We start from the raw sequence: 15,368 nt of genomic DNA, 5'->3' as shown, positions 1-15,368 counted from the left end.
TGTGTGTGTGGCCTCTGTCAGTCCGTGGGTCAGTCTGGAGTATATGTCTGTCTCTGGACACGTGTACATGGTGTAGCAGTGCTCTGTTCAATAAAGCTTTCATATACATAGCAGCAATGGAGTCTTGCCATCCGGTGACGCGCTGGCCAGCTACTGGGCAGGGCTAGCGGGCGTCGCGGGCACCGTGGCCCCTCTCTGTCTGTTCTTCCTCTTCTTGGTGCCAGACTTAGTGTCTTTGGTGTCTTTCCGATTTCTATTCCCATTGTCTTGCTTTCCTTGCTCTTCCTTTTTCTTCCTTTTCCCTGCAGTAAAGCAAAGGGGCAGCGTGAGGTGGAGCAAGGTATTGGGGAACAGGTCGGCCCCGTTCCCCTCGTCCTGCCCCACTGGTTAATTCCTCTGCATTTAGTCACTGCTCAGAGCCCTTTCCCCTCAGAAGATTCAACACAGCTGCAATCCTTGTCCATTCTGTAACAAGATAACCAAACCACCATTCATCCTCAAGACTCTAATTCCTGGGAAAACCAGAGCAATTCTGGTAGGGAGCTCCCATCACAGCAGCGCAAAGGAATGCACCCTTGGCTGCTCTCTGGCCAGGGAAGAAAATAAAATGGGGTTTTTTGGCATGGGTTGGACTTGATGATCTTGGAGGTCTCTTCTATCCTTGCCATTCTGTGAATTCTGTAAAATAGCTGGAACCTGTGGCACACAACAAGCTGTGCCAAGGATCACCCCATGGGGGCTGTGCCTCTTCCACCTGCAGCTCTCCCAGCTGCCATCACATCCGCATCCCCTGCACTCCAGAGGAGTCAGGAGCTGCACAGCACATTTGTGGCACTGGACATTTGGCTGGCTACTGTGCCTGAGCTCTCTGGGGTGTGGGGAGGGATGGGGAGCCCCCCAGCTCTGCTCACCTTCGGGGCACTGGTTCTTCTGCACCGTGCAGCGCCGCACCTCCGTGGTTGCAGGACACAGAGACACATCCCCAGAGGGAGCCTGCAGAATCCGCCTTGTTCGGTCTTCATTGCCCTTCTTGAAGCCACAGAGCTTCCTTTTCTTGGAGCAGGGCCCCCACGGCCCCCACTCGCTCATTTCACATTGTGCTGCCAGATAACAAGAGAGCCCAGCTGTAACTCCTGCTCCTGCCTTGCCAGCCCAGGCCATCCCAGAGCCCACCACTGCATCTCTCCCCGCTTAGGCTGCAAGGCAGTCTGTGTTTCCCCAGCAGGTTCCTAAGTCCCTGAGCACCCCTTCCTTGCCACACCACAGCAGCCCTGGGTCACAGCTCACAAACACCAGGGGCTGCTCCCCATCCAGGCTGGTTCCTAGAGGGCTCTACCCCACGACATGGGTACCATGAGGGGCTTGGATCATCATCTAAACCCCCCTGCAGCAGTACCCACGGGCAGACATCAGTGCAGGGCTGCTTACCAGGACTGCTGCACTCCATGGTGCCGTTGGCAGCAGCGTAGCCTTCAGGGCATGTGACGTAACATCTCCCTTTGTGCAAATACAAACCTTCCTTACATTTTGTGCAAAAGTTTCGACTGAAACAGGACTCACAGTTCTCAATTTTGCATTCTGGGGGGGAAAAAAAAGTCAAAAAAATCACCAAAGCCATCATGTAGTCCGATGTGAACAGAAGACTCAAGGAGCTCCACACTGCCAACCCAGGGGTCCCGCAGCAGCCAGGTCTCTGAGCATCCTGCCAGGCCTGGCTGTGCCACTCAGAAGTGAGTTTTCTTTGCACCATTCCCTGTGCAGGACAGCCCTGTGCTGCAGCTCTCACAGCCAGCCAGCAGCAGCCACTGCCAGGCCAGAATCAGGCAGGGTGGGAAGGTTTTGGGCTGGGGTTCAGCTGAGCATCAGTCAGCCAAAGGGAACGGTGCAAAGGATACAGCCCTGGCTCCAGCTGCAGCTACAGGACAGGCTGCACGGAAAGGGAGCTAGATGGAAAGCTGGCTGTGAGGGTGCTGTGCATGGACCTGCCAGGGGAGTGATCCCGTGTTTCCATGTCCAGCTCTTTCTGGTGCTCTGGCTACAAGATGCAAGTCAAGGATTTCACTCAGAGCCGCCTGAGTCTGGCGAGCAGCAGAGCAGAAAAAGAGGCACTAAGTGCCTGAAAGGATCTCCCTCCTCCCAAAGGCTGCCAGTCTGGCAACCCATACAACAAAACTGCCCAGAGGTCCTGCAAGATCCCACATCCACAGCATGCCCGTGCAGTGCTGAGCAGGGCTCTTAGGCTGCCGTGCTCAGCCCTGCCTCACCCCTTCCTTACAGCCACAGCACCTCCTGCACCTGGGCAGAGGCTGCCCTGCAGAGCCCTGCTGTAGCAGGCACAGGAGCTGCAATGGCTCTCTGGTGTTCAGCAGCCTAAGATAGGAAAGGCCAAGTCATGATGCTGGACCTTAGAAGCCCCTCTTTCACCTTTCAGACCCTTGCTTATCTCTCTGTAAGACTATAGGTCACTTTCCCTTGACCCTTACTGTTGGACAATTCCTAAATCCCCTGTACCCGGTATAAAGAGCTACTTTTGCCCAGCTTGTCAGAAGAGCTGTCACTGAGAACCTTCGCAGAAGATCAATAAAGACTTCCCTGTGGAACCTCACACAGCGCTTCTCCCCACGGCTCTTAGCAAGCAAAGAGCTGAAATCACTCAATGAGCTGATAATCACTAAAAGAGCTGAAATCTCCTAAGAGCTGAGCTTGCTAAGGTAGCCTGTGGCTGGGAGCTGCCTGGGAGCTCGGGCAGGCTGTGCTGAACAGGACTGAGCTATCCAGACCATTGCAGCCCACCGGGGACACCCCAAAACCTGGCAGAGGCCACGTTACCCTGCCCACCCCTTCCCTCCAGCCCCACACTCACTGATGCACTTGTTCATGTCTGTATTGCGAAGGCCGAAGTATCCCAGTGGACAAGAAGGCAGGCAGATCCCAATCTGTCGGATATCGTTGCGCTCCAGGAGGATGAAGAGTTTGGGGGAGCACCTCAGGCACCCGTTGAACTCAGAGCACAGGTCACAGCCTCTGGCACAGCCCTGACTCAGCTCGGTGCTGACTGCAAGAGCAGGAGGGAGGCAGTGGTTGGTGCTGGGCTCTGCAGGCACCAGCTGTGACCCCCAACTGCTGGCACCACTGGCAGCAACTGGGGCACAGCAAGGGTCCTGCAGCACTGGCACACTGCAGCACTGCTCTGGATGGCCACAGGAGCCAGATCTGTGCCAAGAATGGGCACAAGAGTCACAGCAGTGGCTGTGCTGAGGAGCAGGACCCTGAAACAGCCACCAGCTGTGCCCAGGGCCCAGCACTGTCCACCCCAGCCTGCTGCCCCCCAGCCCTGGTGCCCGTGTGGGGCAGACAGTAACAGGGGCATGCCCAAGGGGTCCAGCACCTCCTGCTGCCTCCCCTGCAGTGCCTCCATGCCGAGGAGCAGAGTGCATGGCCCTGGAGCAAAACTGTTCCATTAATTCTGTCCGTGCTGTGTCCCAGGCTGGATCTCACTCTGACCCTGCCTATGTTAAATTCTCTCTGGCAGTCAGGAGGTGTCACTGCCCCCAAAATAGAGATGTGTTCTCAGCTCCTACATTCAGTCCAAGAAAAATACTCAATCCCATGTCTTGAGAGTTTTCTGCTTTTAATTATCGTATAAAATGCTGCTTGTTTTGAAACCAATCGCATTCTTTGCAGACTAGAATGCAGGTTATTTTTATTAGTTTATTATGCAAGCCATGTCCTTGTTTATAGAAAAGCTGTGTATTTAAAAGATGTATTCTTTTAAATACCATGTTTACTACACTTCAAAAGCAAGCACAGAGCAGCACAGTGTTCAAGTGCCAGGACTAGAGGTGAGGGAGCTGCTCTGTCCCCCCACCATGACCCAAGAGCTGCTCTGTCCCCCCACCATGACCCAAGAACTGCCCTGTCCCCCTGCCATGACCCAAGAGCTGCTCTGTCCCCCCACCATGACCCAAGAATTGCCCTGTCCCCCTGCCATGACCCAAGAGCTGCCCTGTCCCCCTGCCATGACACAAGAGCTGCTCTGTCCCCCCACCATGACCCAAGAGCTTGGCAGCCCCCGCTGCCTGCCCCAGCCCCATTGCGAGGCCTGTGGCTGTGGGGGCTGCTTCAGCCTTGGGAAAAGACACCGAAGGCAGAGGGGTCCTCAGCTCTCAGCTGCCAGGAGGGTCCCCTGGTCTGGATTGGGACCCCCTGGCACTGTGGGCCTTGGCCCCTCTCCACAGAGACCCCCAGGGATGCAGCCCCATCCCTCCTGCAGTGCTGGGCCCTGGTGCCAAGCTCTGCATCCATGGCAAAGGTATAAACTGGGCTCTCACTGGAAATTGCTCTTTATAGCATTAGCCATGACGTCAGGTTTTCCTTGTTCTCCCAGGGCTCAGCAGTCCCAGTTTTAATATAAAATCAATTTTACTGCCCTGTCCCCCTGCCATGACCCAAGAGCTGCCCTGTCCCCCTGCCATGACACAAGAGCTGCTCTGTCCCCCCACCATGACCCAAGAACTGCCCTGTCCCCCTGCCATGACCCAAGAGCTGCCCTGTCCCCCTGCCATGACACAAGAGCTGCTCTGTCCCCCCACCATGACCCAAGAGCTGCTCTGTCCCCCCACCATGACCCAAGAGCCTGGCAGCCCCCGCTGCCTGCCCCAGCCCCATTGCGAGGCCTGTGGCTGTGGGGGCTGCTTCAGCCTTGGGAAAAGACACCGAAGGCAGAGGGGTCCTCAGCTCTCAGCTGCCAGGAGGGTCCCCTGGTCTGGATTGGGACCCCCTGGCACTGTGGGCCTTGGCCCCTCTCCACAGAGACCCCCAGGGATGCAGCCCCATCCCTCCTGCAGTGCTGGGCCCTGGTGCCAAGCTCTGCATCCATGGCAAAGGTATAAACTGGGCTCTCACTGGAAATTGCTCTTTATAGCATTAGCCATGACGTCAGGTTTTCCTTGTTCTCCCAGGGCTCAGCAGTCCCAGTTTTAATATAAAATCAATTTTCTATAATTTAATTTAAACCAGTTTTAATGTAAAACAGCTCTAACATGAGCTTACATAAAGGAGGGCAAACGCCTGTGGCTGCTCTTGTGCCAGTTCTGCCTGGCTGCCCTGCACGAGCCCCTCCAGGGACCCTCTGGGCTGGAGGCAGAACTGACCCCCCTGTGACCTCAGGGGACAGCTCAGGGCACATGGGGAGTGGGACTGGGGGGTCTCTGCAGGCTCTTGGGGCGCCACAGCCCTGCCCAGCTCTCTGTGCTGCAAACACATTCACACCAGCGCGACCTTCACGGCATCATGCGAGGAAGTAGAGAAGAAAAGCATTTCATACATACTTCGTCTTTGCCTCTTGCCCTTCACCACTTTGCTGCTGCCTGTTAGATCCATCGAGCTCAGAAAAACCACCACCACAAGCAGTCCAAGCTGCATAGTAACTCTCCAGCGCTGCAGCCCCTCCGTCCTGGGGTGGTTGGGGGAGCGTGCTCCACAGCTGGGCTCTCTGCTGCCGCTAAATCCTCTCGGGTGGGATCAGAGCTGAGAGTCTGTGCACGGAGCCAGGGCTGGGACCATATCCACAAACTACAGCAGCGCCAGCCAGCTTAGGTAGCAGGTAACATGGCTCTACCTTCATCCCTGTCCGGAGTGCAGGAGCTCGGCCCTAGTCCCACCGGGGGCTCGGCGCTGCGTTAGCTGCTCGCAGTTCCCAGGGACGCTGGCAGGAACTGCAAAAGAAGAGGAGAACAGGTTAATTTGACAGACAGCATCGCTCCCACAATGGCTGGGGGCGAGCACAGGGGTTATGGGGTGCACTGGGGGTGCTGGCAGATAGTGGCACCCGGAGAGGTGTGGGGAGAACTGTGCTCCAGCCTCATCCATGAGTCCCTGTTCTAATAACGAGCACCCATCTGAATGCTCAGTGCATCTTTGCCATCTGCCAGTGCTGCAAACAGTAGTTAGAGCTGGAACTTGTTTAAAATAGAGCCAGACCCCTGGGCTGCCCTCCCCAAGAGGCAGATGGCTGCTGCGGGTGCCAGGCACACAAGATGTTTCCCATCAAGTGGGCACCTCTGGGGCTGGTAGTCAAGCCTAGCAGAGAGTGAGCCTGCAGTGCCCAGCCGGGGCTGGGGCTGTCTGGGGACGGGGTGGGATCCTCTGCGAGCTGCCCAGAATGCTGCCTTTCTGCTCTGAGGGAATTTCCAAACCTCCCATCTCCCGTTCCCTGAAGCACAGGGCAGGGTCAGCGCTGCCTGCACAGGGAGCTGCTCTGCCCCAGGCTCACCGGCAGAGACAGCCCGGCCAGGGGCAGCGAGCCTGGCATGGGGGAGAGAGCCTGGCATTGGGGGAGAGAGCCTGAGACAGGGGAGAGAGAGCCTGGGACAGGGCAGAGAGCCCAACATGGGGGAGAGAGCCTGGCATGGGGGGAGAGGGCCTGGCATGGGGGAGAGAGCCTGGCATTGGGGGAGAGAGCCTGAGACAGGGGAGAGAGAGCCTGGGACAGGGCAGAGAGCCCAACATGGGGGAGAGAGCCTGGCATGGGGAGAGAGCCTGGCACAGGGCAGAGAGCCTGGCACGGGGCAGTGAGTCTGGCATGGGGCAGCAAGCCTGGCATGGAGCAGAGAACCCAACGTGGGGCAGAGACAGCCTGGCGTGGGGTAGAGAACCCAGCGTGGGGCAGAGAACCCAGCATGGGGCAGAGAGAGCTGCAAGTGCCACGCTGCCCTCACCGAGCCATGGCACAGAGCGGCCCAATGTGCACGGCAGGACAGAGTGATGAGATGGCAACACCAGCAGGCCAGGCTGGCAGCAAACCAATGGCTCTGCATGAACTTGGGGAGAGAGAAGGGAAGATCAGTTGCCCGCCAGCCAGCCAGCCAGCACTCCACAAGTACCATCCTTCCCTGAGAGTGCCCAAACTCTTGCTCAGCTGGCTCCTGACAGGGCATTTCCCTGTAGTTTTCAAGTGGTTTTCCCTGTGCCCGGTGTGAAGGAAGGGCAAGCTCCATGCTGCACCAAGAGATCTGGCACTGCCAAGCCGGGCCCCACTCCTCTGTGCAGCTGGCAGAGCAAAGCCCTGCCAACGGCAGACATTGTGCCGGAATAAAGGCGACAACATTTGCTCTGTGAAGTCAAACGAAACAGAAAATTGTTTTAATCCCTTTATAATAACTGCGCAATCACCGATGCCCCAAACAACTGGTGGCGACAGTGCTGGAAGCGAGCCCGGCCTCCGCCTGGGATGGACTCGGAACCCGGGGGGCTGGTCCCCTCCCTGGCCCACCCTGCCTGGGGGACCTGCTGAAGGGCCGCTGGCCCAGCAGCCCCCTGCTCCAGCCCACCTAAGGGGGTTATGGCCCCACAGCAGAGCGCCTGCAGGGAGGGGGCTGTCCCAGCAGCAGCGTGGGCTGCTGTGACCTGCGTGCCACTGAGCTTTGTGGCAGCACATGGCACAGACACTCCTGGCAGCCCTGGCTCACCTGGGCCATGGCCACTGTCCCCCTGCCCTGGTGGCTCTGAACTTTTCACCGTGTCCCCGCTGCGACTGCCGGGGCAGGAGCCCAGCGCTCGCCATGTGCTTGTCGTTACGGCCCACGGCTGGTCCGCAGGATTTTCAAATAAATAATTAGTCACTTGTGTAAACACCAACTTGTTCTGCACTTCCAAGCCTGTTTGCTGCAAGCGGCTTTATAAACACTGTCAAGTGCTTAAGCCGGGCTGGTGGGAGTACTGACGGAGCTGAGCGCAGGGGGATCCCCGCAGCTCCTCTGCACTGGTGCGGGGACCTGGGGGGCAGCAGGGGGTCGGGACAGGTGGTGTGGGACAGTCCACATGCCCAGCAGGGCCACGGCACCCCGGGGATGCCATCAGTGCAGCACAGCCCAAACTGTCCCGAAGCAGCTCCGGAGGGACCGTGGTGCTCCGGCCGCCCCCGGTGTTTAATTAGGGCGGCTTTGCGGTGCAGCGCGCCCACAGGAAGCACACGCCGTGTTTACACAACACTCACAGCTCGGGCACGGCCTCCCGGCGTGGGCCAGCAGCAGGGATGGATGTCCTGAGGGAGCAAACACAGCCCTGGTGTGCCAAGAGCCAGCGGGACACTCATGCCACCACCACAGACCCCGTTTCTGAGCGCAGCCCAGGGCAGGGAGGTGCCATGGGAAACCTTGAGACCGCAGCACAAACCAAGCGAGCACACACTTCTCCCTTGTTTCCTCACTTTCTAGCCCAAAGAGAGCCTGGGCTTGGCCGTAGCTGCTGCCTCAGCACAGAAAGGCCGCTGGCATTCTAGGTGCTGCCTTGGCAGGCCACACGTGATGCACAGGTCTCCAAATGCCCCCACGAGCACCTGGGGGTCTGTGGTGAGCTGGACTGTCTGGCTGGACTGCCTTCCCCACCCTCACTGCAGGACACGAGTTATGATTCTTTCTGTTACTGCGGCCATCAGTCAAGCTCAGGTTGCTACAAACAATTTCCAGTCTAAACATTCGCAGGATTTATGCCATTATCCAATCTACAGGAAGAATTTGGGGTAACCTGAATTGTTCTGAATTCATTTATGGAGAGACCTGGCCCCTGAATCTGAGATGGCACTAAGCCTTGTTTGCAATTCAATCAGGATAAATTGGTCCTTGGGAGCTCAAATAGAAACCAGAAAATGTAAACCATCCAGATAATTTGCCATTAGTCCTCCTACACACAAGGTGAGAAAGACCAACATTATATCCCCAGGATATTTGAGACCTAATCCACAATAACTAAATTGCTGATATATTGCCTCTTGCTGAATGTACCAGGGATCCCAAATGTAAACAGGCTCTCCAAAGGTTTACTGAGCCTTGGAGAGAAGGACCAGATGCTGGAGGCAGGACAGGCCTGGTTACAGCAGCAGCAGGAATGAACCCCTGGGAACTGCCAACAGCTGCCAACAGCCCAGCTGCGAGGTGGGGAATTTGGGTTTCCAGGTCCTGGATAGAGAATTTGAATTTCCTCTGTGTGATTATGCACAAAGTGGCTTCCTGCAGGAGGAGTCATGGTTTTGCAGGTCCCACATCTCCCAGCCCCACACCAGGGGACAACACCCAGGACACACCACCCCAAAGGCTCCCAGGACACACCACCCTGAGGGCTCCCAGGACACACCACCCTAAGGGCTCCCAGCCCCAGGACACACCACCCCAAAGCCTCCCAGCCCCAGGACACACCACCCAAAGCCTCCCAGCACCAGGGCAGAGTCCAGCTCTGTAAAGTTGTGGGTGGCAGCAGCAGCTCCACGCTGCTCACTCCCCAGCCTGCCTTTGTGGAGCTTTCAACAGCCCCCTCAAACACCAGAGATGGCAGCTGGTTGTCCCTTGTCCCTGTTCCACAGCGCCCAGGGATGTGCCCACGCTGCTGGTGCTCCCTGAGCCCGCTGCCTGCCCTGCCTGTGCCCTGTTCCCTGTGCTGGTGACCCCATGGCAGAGCTCCCTGCCTGCTCCACCAGCCCTGCCGTGGGAGGGAAGGGCTGAGGGAGCATGTTTGGGCCCTCATTCTCTTTGGGAAAGTCCCTCTGTGCTGCTGTGTTCCCAAGGGCTGATGCTCCAGGAGCAGCACTGGGAAACCCTCTGCAGTGGAAGGTCCCACCAGGCTTGGCTGGGCCATCACAGCTGCCACAGGGTGTCTCACATGCCTCTGGCAAACATCTCTGCACGTGCACAGGCACAGCCACTTTGTTCTGCTTAATCCTTGAAGCAATAAAAGACGGCTGCATTAAGTCAAATTTCCGAACCAGAAGGTCTTCATTTGATATTAGATCCCAGTGCCAAGTTCTGCAAAATCCCCAACCCATAAACTTCAGTGAAAAAAATAAAAATAATAAAAGCCCAATCTGGCAGCAGAGCTATCCACAGCATTGTTGAGGTCTGACTTCCTCCACCAGCTCCTGCACTGCATTCCCCGTGCTGTGACACTGAGGAGGGGCTGCTGCTCTTGGCCATCCCTGTGCCCTTCCCTGGCAGTGGGAGCTGCTCCAGGGCCAGCAGCTCCCCAGCCCCTGCAGCTCCCCCACAGTAGCTGCTCCAAGAAACGCTGTGATCCATAGTGCCACAGGCCTCCCTCCAGGAGCAGAGTGCTTCAGCACTGTAAAACATCAGGAAATGTTTTACAGGGGGATTCCCATGGCCCTCATGCCAGCACACAGGCAGCACGCTGCTCTGGAGAAGGAGGAGGAAGGCAGAGCCTGAGGCAGGCTGCAGGATCTGTGCCTGCTGCTGCTCCACAGAACCAGAGCAGCATCTGGAGCTGCACTACAATCACCCTGGCAGGCACAGCTCTGAGCCTGGGGAGCTGACTGCAGTCATGGCAGAGGCAAACCTGTCTCTGTTAGGCACAGCTCGGGTGTGTTTGAGCCTCCTGCAGATCAGTAACTCACCAGAACAGCACAAACAAATTTCAGACCGGGAAACAGAGCAGCCCAGTTTGAGGCAGCACAGAGTAGGGCACAGAAATCTGGCTTTTCCCCCAAAAGGGCTCCCTAAAAGCCCATAGCTGAGCAGGGACATGCTGGCAGGTGCCCCAGGAGGTGGGGATGGACACACACTGTGTCAGCTATAGCCCTGGGGTGGGAGCAGGGGGTCTGACACACACCCAGAAGCACAGGCAGGGGTGCTGAGGCTCATCCTACAACAAGTGCACACACATCCAGCTCAATACCCAATTCCCCTCTTATTTCTCTGGAAATGCATGCAAACAAGGGCTCAGAGCTCCTTCCACCACAGACCCTGCCTGCCAGCTTTGTCAACACAAATGTCCAGGCTCACAGGGGCCCGATGAGCCACAAGCTGCTGTGCTGAGCTGCCAAAGCCTGGAGCCCAGGGCAAAGCCCTGAGCACACCTGGGGCTTTCTGGTGGCCATGTGCACAGGAACCATCTGCCAAGAGGAGCTTCCTGAGGGGATTCCCAGTGCTCTGGCTCTCCCAGACATCACTGCCTGCGAAAGCTGAGCCCTACAGAGCCAGGGGTAGCACCAACTCCAGCAGCAGAGGAAAACAAACTGGGAAAAATCACCCACAGCCTCTTCTCTGGGTGTGTGGCAGGACAGAGAGAGGAGGGAGCGAGCAGGCAGCAAGGGTGCCCTCCAGACCAGTTGCTGCTGCCAGCTGGACTGAGCCCATCCAAACTCTGCCTTTTTGTGGGATGACAGCCCCCTGCAGCACTAGGACAGGGGGAGCAAGGTCTGAGCTCTGCAGGCCTGGCAGTGCTCGGGGTGGCTTGCAATGGATCCTGCAGCCAGCCCACGTTGCCCTGCTGCCCTTGAGGATCTCCCTGGAGGATGTTGCTGGTGGGCATGACAGGAAACCTGTCACTATTTGCCAGGTCTTAGGCAAGGACAGGCACTTCCATCCTTGGCAAGATGACAGGTCCCCCTCACGCCGCACAGGGAAGGCTCTCTGCTGCCAGTGCCACCTGCCTCAGCTGCATGGTCCCCTCTGTCCCCCTCCAGGGCTGTCCCCACAGGCCAGGAGGGTTGACCTGGCCCTCGGCTCTGTTGCTCACCAGTCCCAGCCTCACAGTCCAGGAAGAGCTGTGCCAGCTCACATCTGGCTTGGCTGATGGAAATGTGGGGTTTGTGCTCAGCTCAGCTGCTGCCTGCACACGGTGGCACAGCTGGCCTTGGCCGTGCTCAGAGCATCCCTGCCCTGCATCTGCACAGCTTTTGGCTGTGCTCAGGGCATCTGCAGAGCTTTTGGCCGTGCTCAGGGCATCCCTGCATCTGCAGAGCTTTTGGCTGTTCTCAGGGCGTCATGCCCTGCATTTTCAGAGCTTTTGGCTGTGCTAAGGGCATCTGCAGAGCTTTTGGCTGTGCTCAGGGCATCCCTGCCCTGCATCTGCAGAGCTTTTGGCCATGCTCAGGGCATCCCTGCCCTGCATCTGCACAGCTTTTGGCTGTGCTCAGGGCATCCCTGCATCTGCTGAGCTTTTGGCTGTGCTCAGAGCATCCTGCCTGCATCTGCAGAGCTTTTGGCCGTGCTCAGGGCATCCCTGTCCTGCATTTCCAGAGGCTTTGGCTGTGCTCAGGGCACCTGCAGAGCTTTTGGCCGTGCTCAGAGCATCCTGCCCTGCATTCCCAGAGCTTTTGGCCGTGCTCAGGGCATCATGCCCTGCATTTCCCGAGCGGGTGCCTGCACCCGGCTCCTCCCTGCCGCGTCCCTCAGGGTGGTGCTGCTGCTCTCGCAGCGGCCGCGCAGGGGCCAGGGAGCTGATCCAGCTGAAACGAGCCTTTTTTCCAGGGTGGTTTCCAGGCATGTTGCAGCACTGGCATTCCCAGGCCCGCGGTGCTGCTGCCATCCTCCCCCCTAGCCTGCACATCCCTGGCCCCACAGCGGGGTGAGCACACGGTGACATGGGTCACCAACAGAGCTCAGACAAAATCACTCCAAGCAGAGAACCCTCCAGGCAGAGGCTTCCCTGCAAGTGCCCGGTCCCTGGGAGATCTCAGCACAGACCTGGCACCCCACACAGCATTGCAAGCACTGCCCCAAGCTCACAGACCTTCAGGTGACAGATTTTTTTGTGTGGGTACCTGCTGACCCCCGTGCAGCAGAGCGGAGGCTCTGTGAGTGCCTTGGCGTTTTCTTCTGCCAGTATTACCCTATTTTAATGCCTTTCACTGTAAGGTGCCTCTTTAAACCCAAACCACATCACCTGAACTGTTCAAGGGGAACACACATGCCTGAGACTCAGCAGCCCAGGGGTGAGCAAGCCCAGTCACCCCCAGCCAGGGTCTCACAGCACCTGGCTCCATCAGCACTGGGGCTGGAGCCACCCTGACCCACGCCAGCTGTGTCCCAGCCTGGCTGCAGGAGCCCTCGCTGCCCTCACTGCATCCAGCAGCACTTCCCTGCACATCATTACCAGCTGCTCGCACCGCTCTAATTAGTGCCATCACCCCCGTTAATGATTTCCCCCATTGCAGCTGCACCGAGCCCGTACTCACCCCGCGCTCTCCGGGCGCCTGCCGTGCCCCCATGGCTGCGTGGCAGGAGCCTTGCCTTGGCTGCAGCCACAGCAGGACTGGGACAGCAGCAAATTAACTGTCCTTCCTCCCGCTGCCCCTGGCATCAGAGGGAGGGCAGAGGGCACGGCTGGGCCAGAACCAGCCAGCAGCTCCGGCGGCTGATCGATACCCCGGCTCCCTCCGTCCCCGTCCCCAGCGCGGTGCCAGGGGACACAGAGAGCAGCCCAGCTTCCCTGCAAGCCCCACGGACCTCGGGGGAGGGGGAGGGAGGAAGGGGATCCCACAGATGGTGCTGTGATTCCGCACAGCTCTCATTGTCTGGGCTCATTATCCACGTTGCACAAGGCAGACCCGCGGGCAGATGCTGACACGGCTCGCCTTCTTCATTAGCAGCCCGCGTTGCAAAAGCTCCATCGACACAAACATGCATGCTGAAGCCCTTACCTTCAACTTGTCACTCCCTCATCACTGCGGAAAAGACTCTAGTGGGTTCTCAGATTTAAAATACTATAAGAGCAACTACAAAATTCCTCAGTTCCTCCAGAGAAAGTTACACACGCGTTTCTGTCAAAAAAAATGAAAAACATATTCATGGCGAGTTCATGGAGAAGTCTGGTGCGTTTGGATATTGTGGTGGCTCGTTTTTTAAAGCAGGTTTCTAACGGGGTCCCGGGTTTGCGCAGAGAAACAAACCCCTCTGCGATGTGCAGGATCTCAGCTCGCAAAGATCGCTCAGGCTAGCTCCTACTCCATCAGCCCACGCTGCTCCCTGCGTATGCAAAGCAGAAAGTTTGTGATCATATCACAGCAATTTGCACATTCATAAATCCTGGGCTCAATCCGTAGACTCCGTCCCCATCCAGGGGTAGGGGCTTTTTATTATTATTATTACCAGAGTATCCAGCTTTGTAAAGGCATCCAGTGCAAACTCCTGCATGAGGGAATTCCACCCCACTAGTACCACCTCCTAAGACAATATCCAGCCAAAATATTGTGACTGTTGCAAAACCCGGACTGGAGCTCCACAAAGGACCTTCCAGCCTCGCATCCAGAGCCAACAGGGTCTCAGTAAATTACTGCAGAGTGACACACCATCCAGTTGTCTTTGTAGTCTTTTTATTTATGACAGTTAATTCCGAGTTATTACTAACATTTTAGTGGTAAGTGGCATATGAAGTCATCAGCTGTCACAACTGCATCTGTTAATAAACATGTCAGATATTAAAAGCAGCTTATTATCCTCTGGAGGGGGGAAGGCATGAAGGCAAAGAGCTCAGAGCCTGGTTGTTTTTCCATTGCTGGCTGTGCAGCAGGAGGAAACACTCCTGCTCAGGAGAGCAGCAGGGCTGTGCTGGGACTGCCTGGGACACCTGCCCTCCAGCACACCTGAGCAGCCTGGGAGCTCTCCTCCCTTTCTCTCCTCCAGGGCAGACACGTGGTAGACCCTGCTCCGTGCAGGGGAACAGGGGACATCAGTGCTCAGGCACCTTCCCTGAGCCCCACCACACCTGCTGGGGTGAGCAGATCCTGCCCAGGGGCTCGGGCAGCAGCCAGGGGTTCCCAGGAGCCACGCTGGACCCTGGCCAGTGCTCTGTCCCAGCCACACAGAGGAGCTGGTGGCCACCAGGCTCCCGAGGGCCAGCAGCCATGAGTGACCCTCACCCCTGGTTCTCACAGGGCTGATGTGATGCTCAGGGCCATGGGGCTCTGCCCAGAGCCCTGGTGCCCTGGAGATTGTCCCAGGGCTGTGTGACAAGCTGCCAGGCAGCCCCTGGGCATGATGTGGACCCTGGCAGTCTCCTGGGGAGACTCCCCAGGCTTGCAGGGCTCTGAGCTGGAAGCCAGAGGGCTCAGGCTCTTTCAAACCATGTGAGGAGCCCTGTGGTGGCTCCTGGGTCCCTCCTGGGTCCCTGCTGGGGCCGGACAGTTCCCCTTCAACACTGCTGGCCATGAGCCCATTGAAGGGAGGTCCCTGAGTATCCCTGACAGCTGCTGGCATCAGCCCAGGAGTGCTCAGTGACTCAGTATGGACCTGACAGCCCCGAGGAAGAGGAGGGCAAGGGTATGGATACAGAACGGGGCACCAAGCACCCCCCAGACATAGAGATCCTCATGAATTCCTCACACACCTGCCTCACACAGCGCTTGTGTGGGGGCAGCTGTGAGCACAGAGGTGCAAAATACCCCAAACACAGCAAGAGGGGAAACTCACCCTTTCTGCAGCTTCTCCTTTGTGCTGTGTGTGTCAGTGCTCATGTACATGGACATTTTATTCATCCTGAACTCTCCTTGGCACCTCGTTAAATGTCCCTCGTTTCCTATTTGCAAATGATGTCACTGAGATCTTTGCTGTCTGAATGTGTGCTGCTTGCTGGCAGATGCT

General features: G+C 57.5%; 1 protein-coding gene across 2 annotated transcripts; it reads right to left on the bottom strand.

Moving 5' to 3' along the window:
• Positions 1 to 150: 150 nt before the first annotated feature.
• RSPO1 (R-spondin 1) lies at positions 151 to 5,424 on the bottom strand. 2 transcript variants are annotated; one of them, XM_041479281.1, is made up of 5 exons: positions 5,331 to 5,424; positions 2,864 to 3,055; positions 1,429 to 1,578; positions 912 to 1,100; positions 151 to 302 (listed from the first exon to the last, which is right to left on the bottom strand). In XM_041479281.1, exons 1-5 carry the CDS (start codon positions 5,422 to 5,424, stop codon positions 151 to 153), a joined length of 777 nt encoding a protein of 258 aa, XP_041335215.1. The 2 variants fall into 2 exon arrangements, with proteins under 2 accessions (XP_041335215.1, XP_041335216.1); XM_041479282.1 differs by lacking the exon at positions 912 to 1,100.
• Between the last annotated feature and the right edge of the window lie 9,944 nt (positions 5,425 to 15,368).

Source organism: Pyrgilauda ruficollis, unplaced genomic scaffold, assembly GCF_017590135.1.
Source record: "Pyrgilauda ruficollis isolate IOZ18807 unplaced genomic scaffold, ASM1759013v1 scaffold48, whole genome shotgun sequence".
NCBI lineage: Eukaryota > Metazoa > Chordata > Aves > Passeriformes > Passeridae > Pyrgilauda > Pyrgilauda ruficollis.
This window is presented reverse-complemented; position numbering and strand designations above follow the sequence as displayed.

Bases quoted from the DNA above. Each gene is read 5' to 3' on its own strand.
- RSPO1 (XM_041479281.1), bottom strand. From the start codon at position 5,424: ATGCAGCTTGGACTGCTTGTGGTGGTGGTTTTTCTGAGCTCGATGGAT. The intron at 1,579-2,863 runs GTGAGTGTGGGG...TTTCCCCCCCAG, and splicing joins AGACATGAACAAGTGCATCA to AATGCAAAATTGAGAACTGT. The intron at 1,101-1,428 runs GTAAGCAGCCCT...GTTATCTGGCAG, and splicing joins CATGGAGTGCAGCAGTCCTG to CACAATGTGAAATGAGCGAG.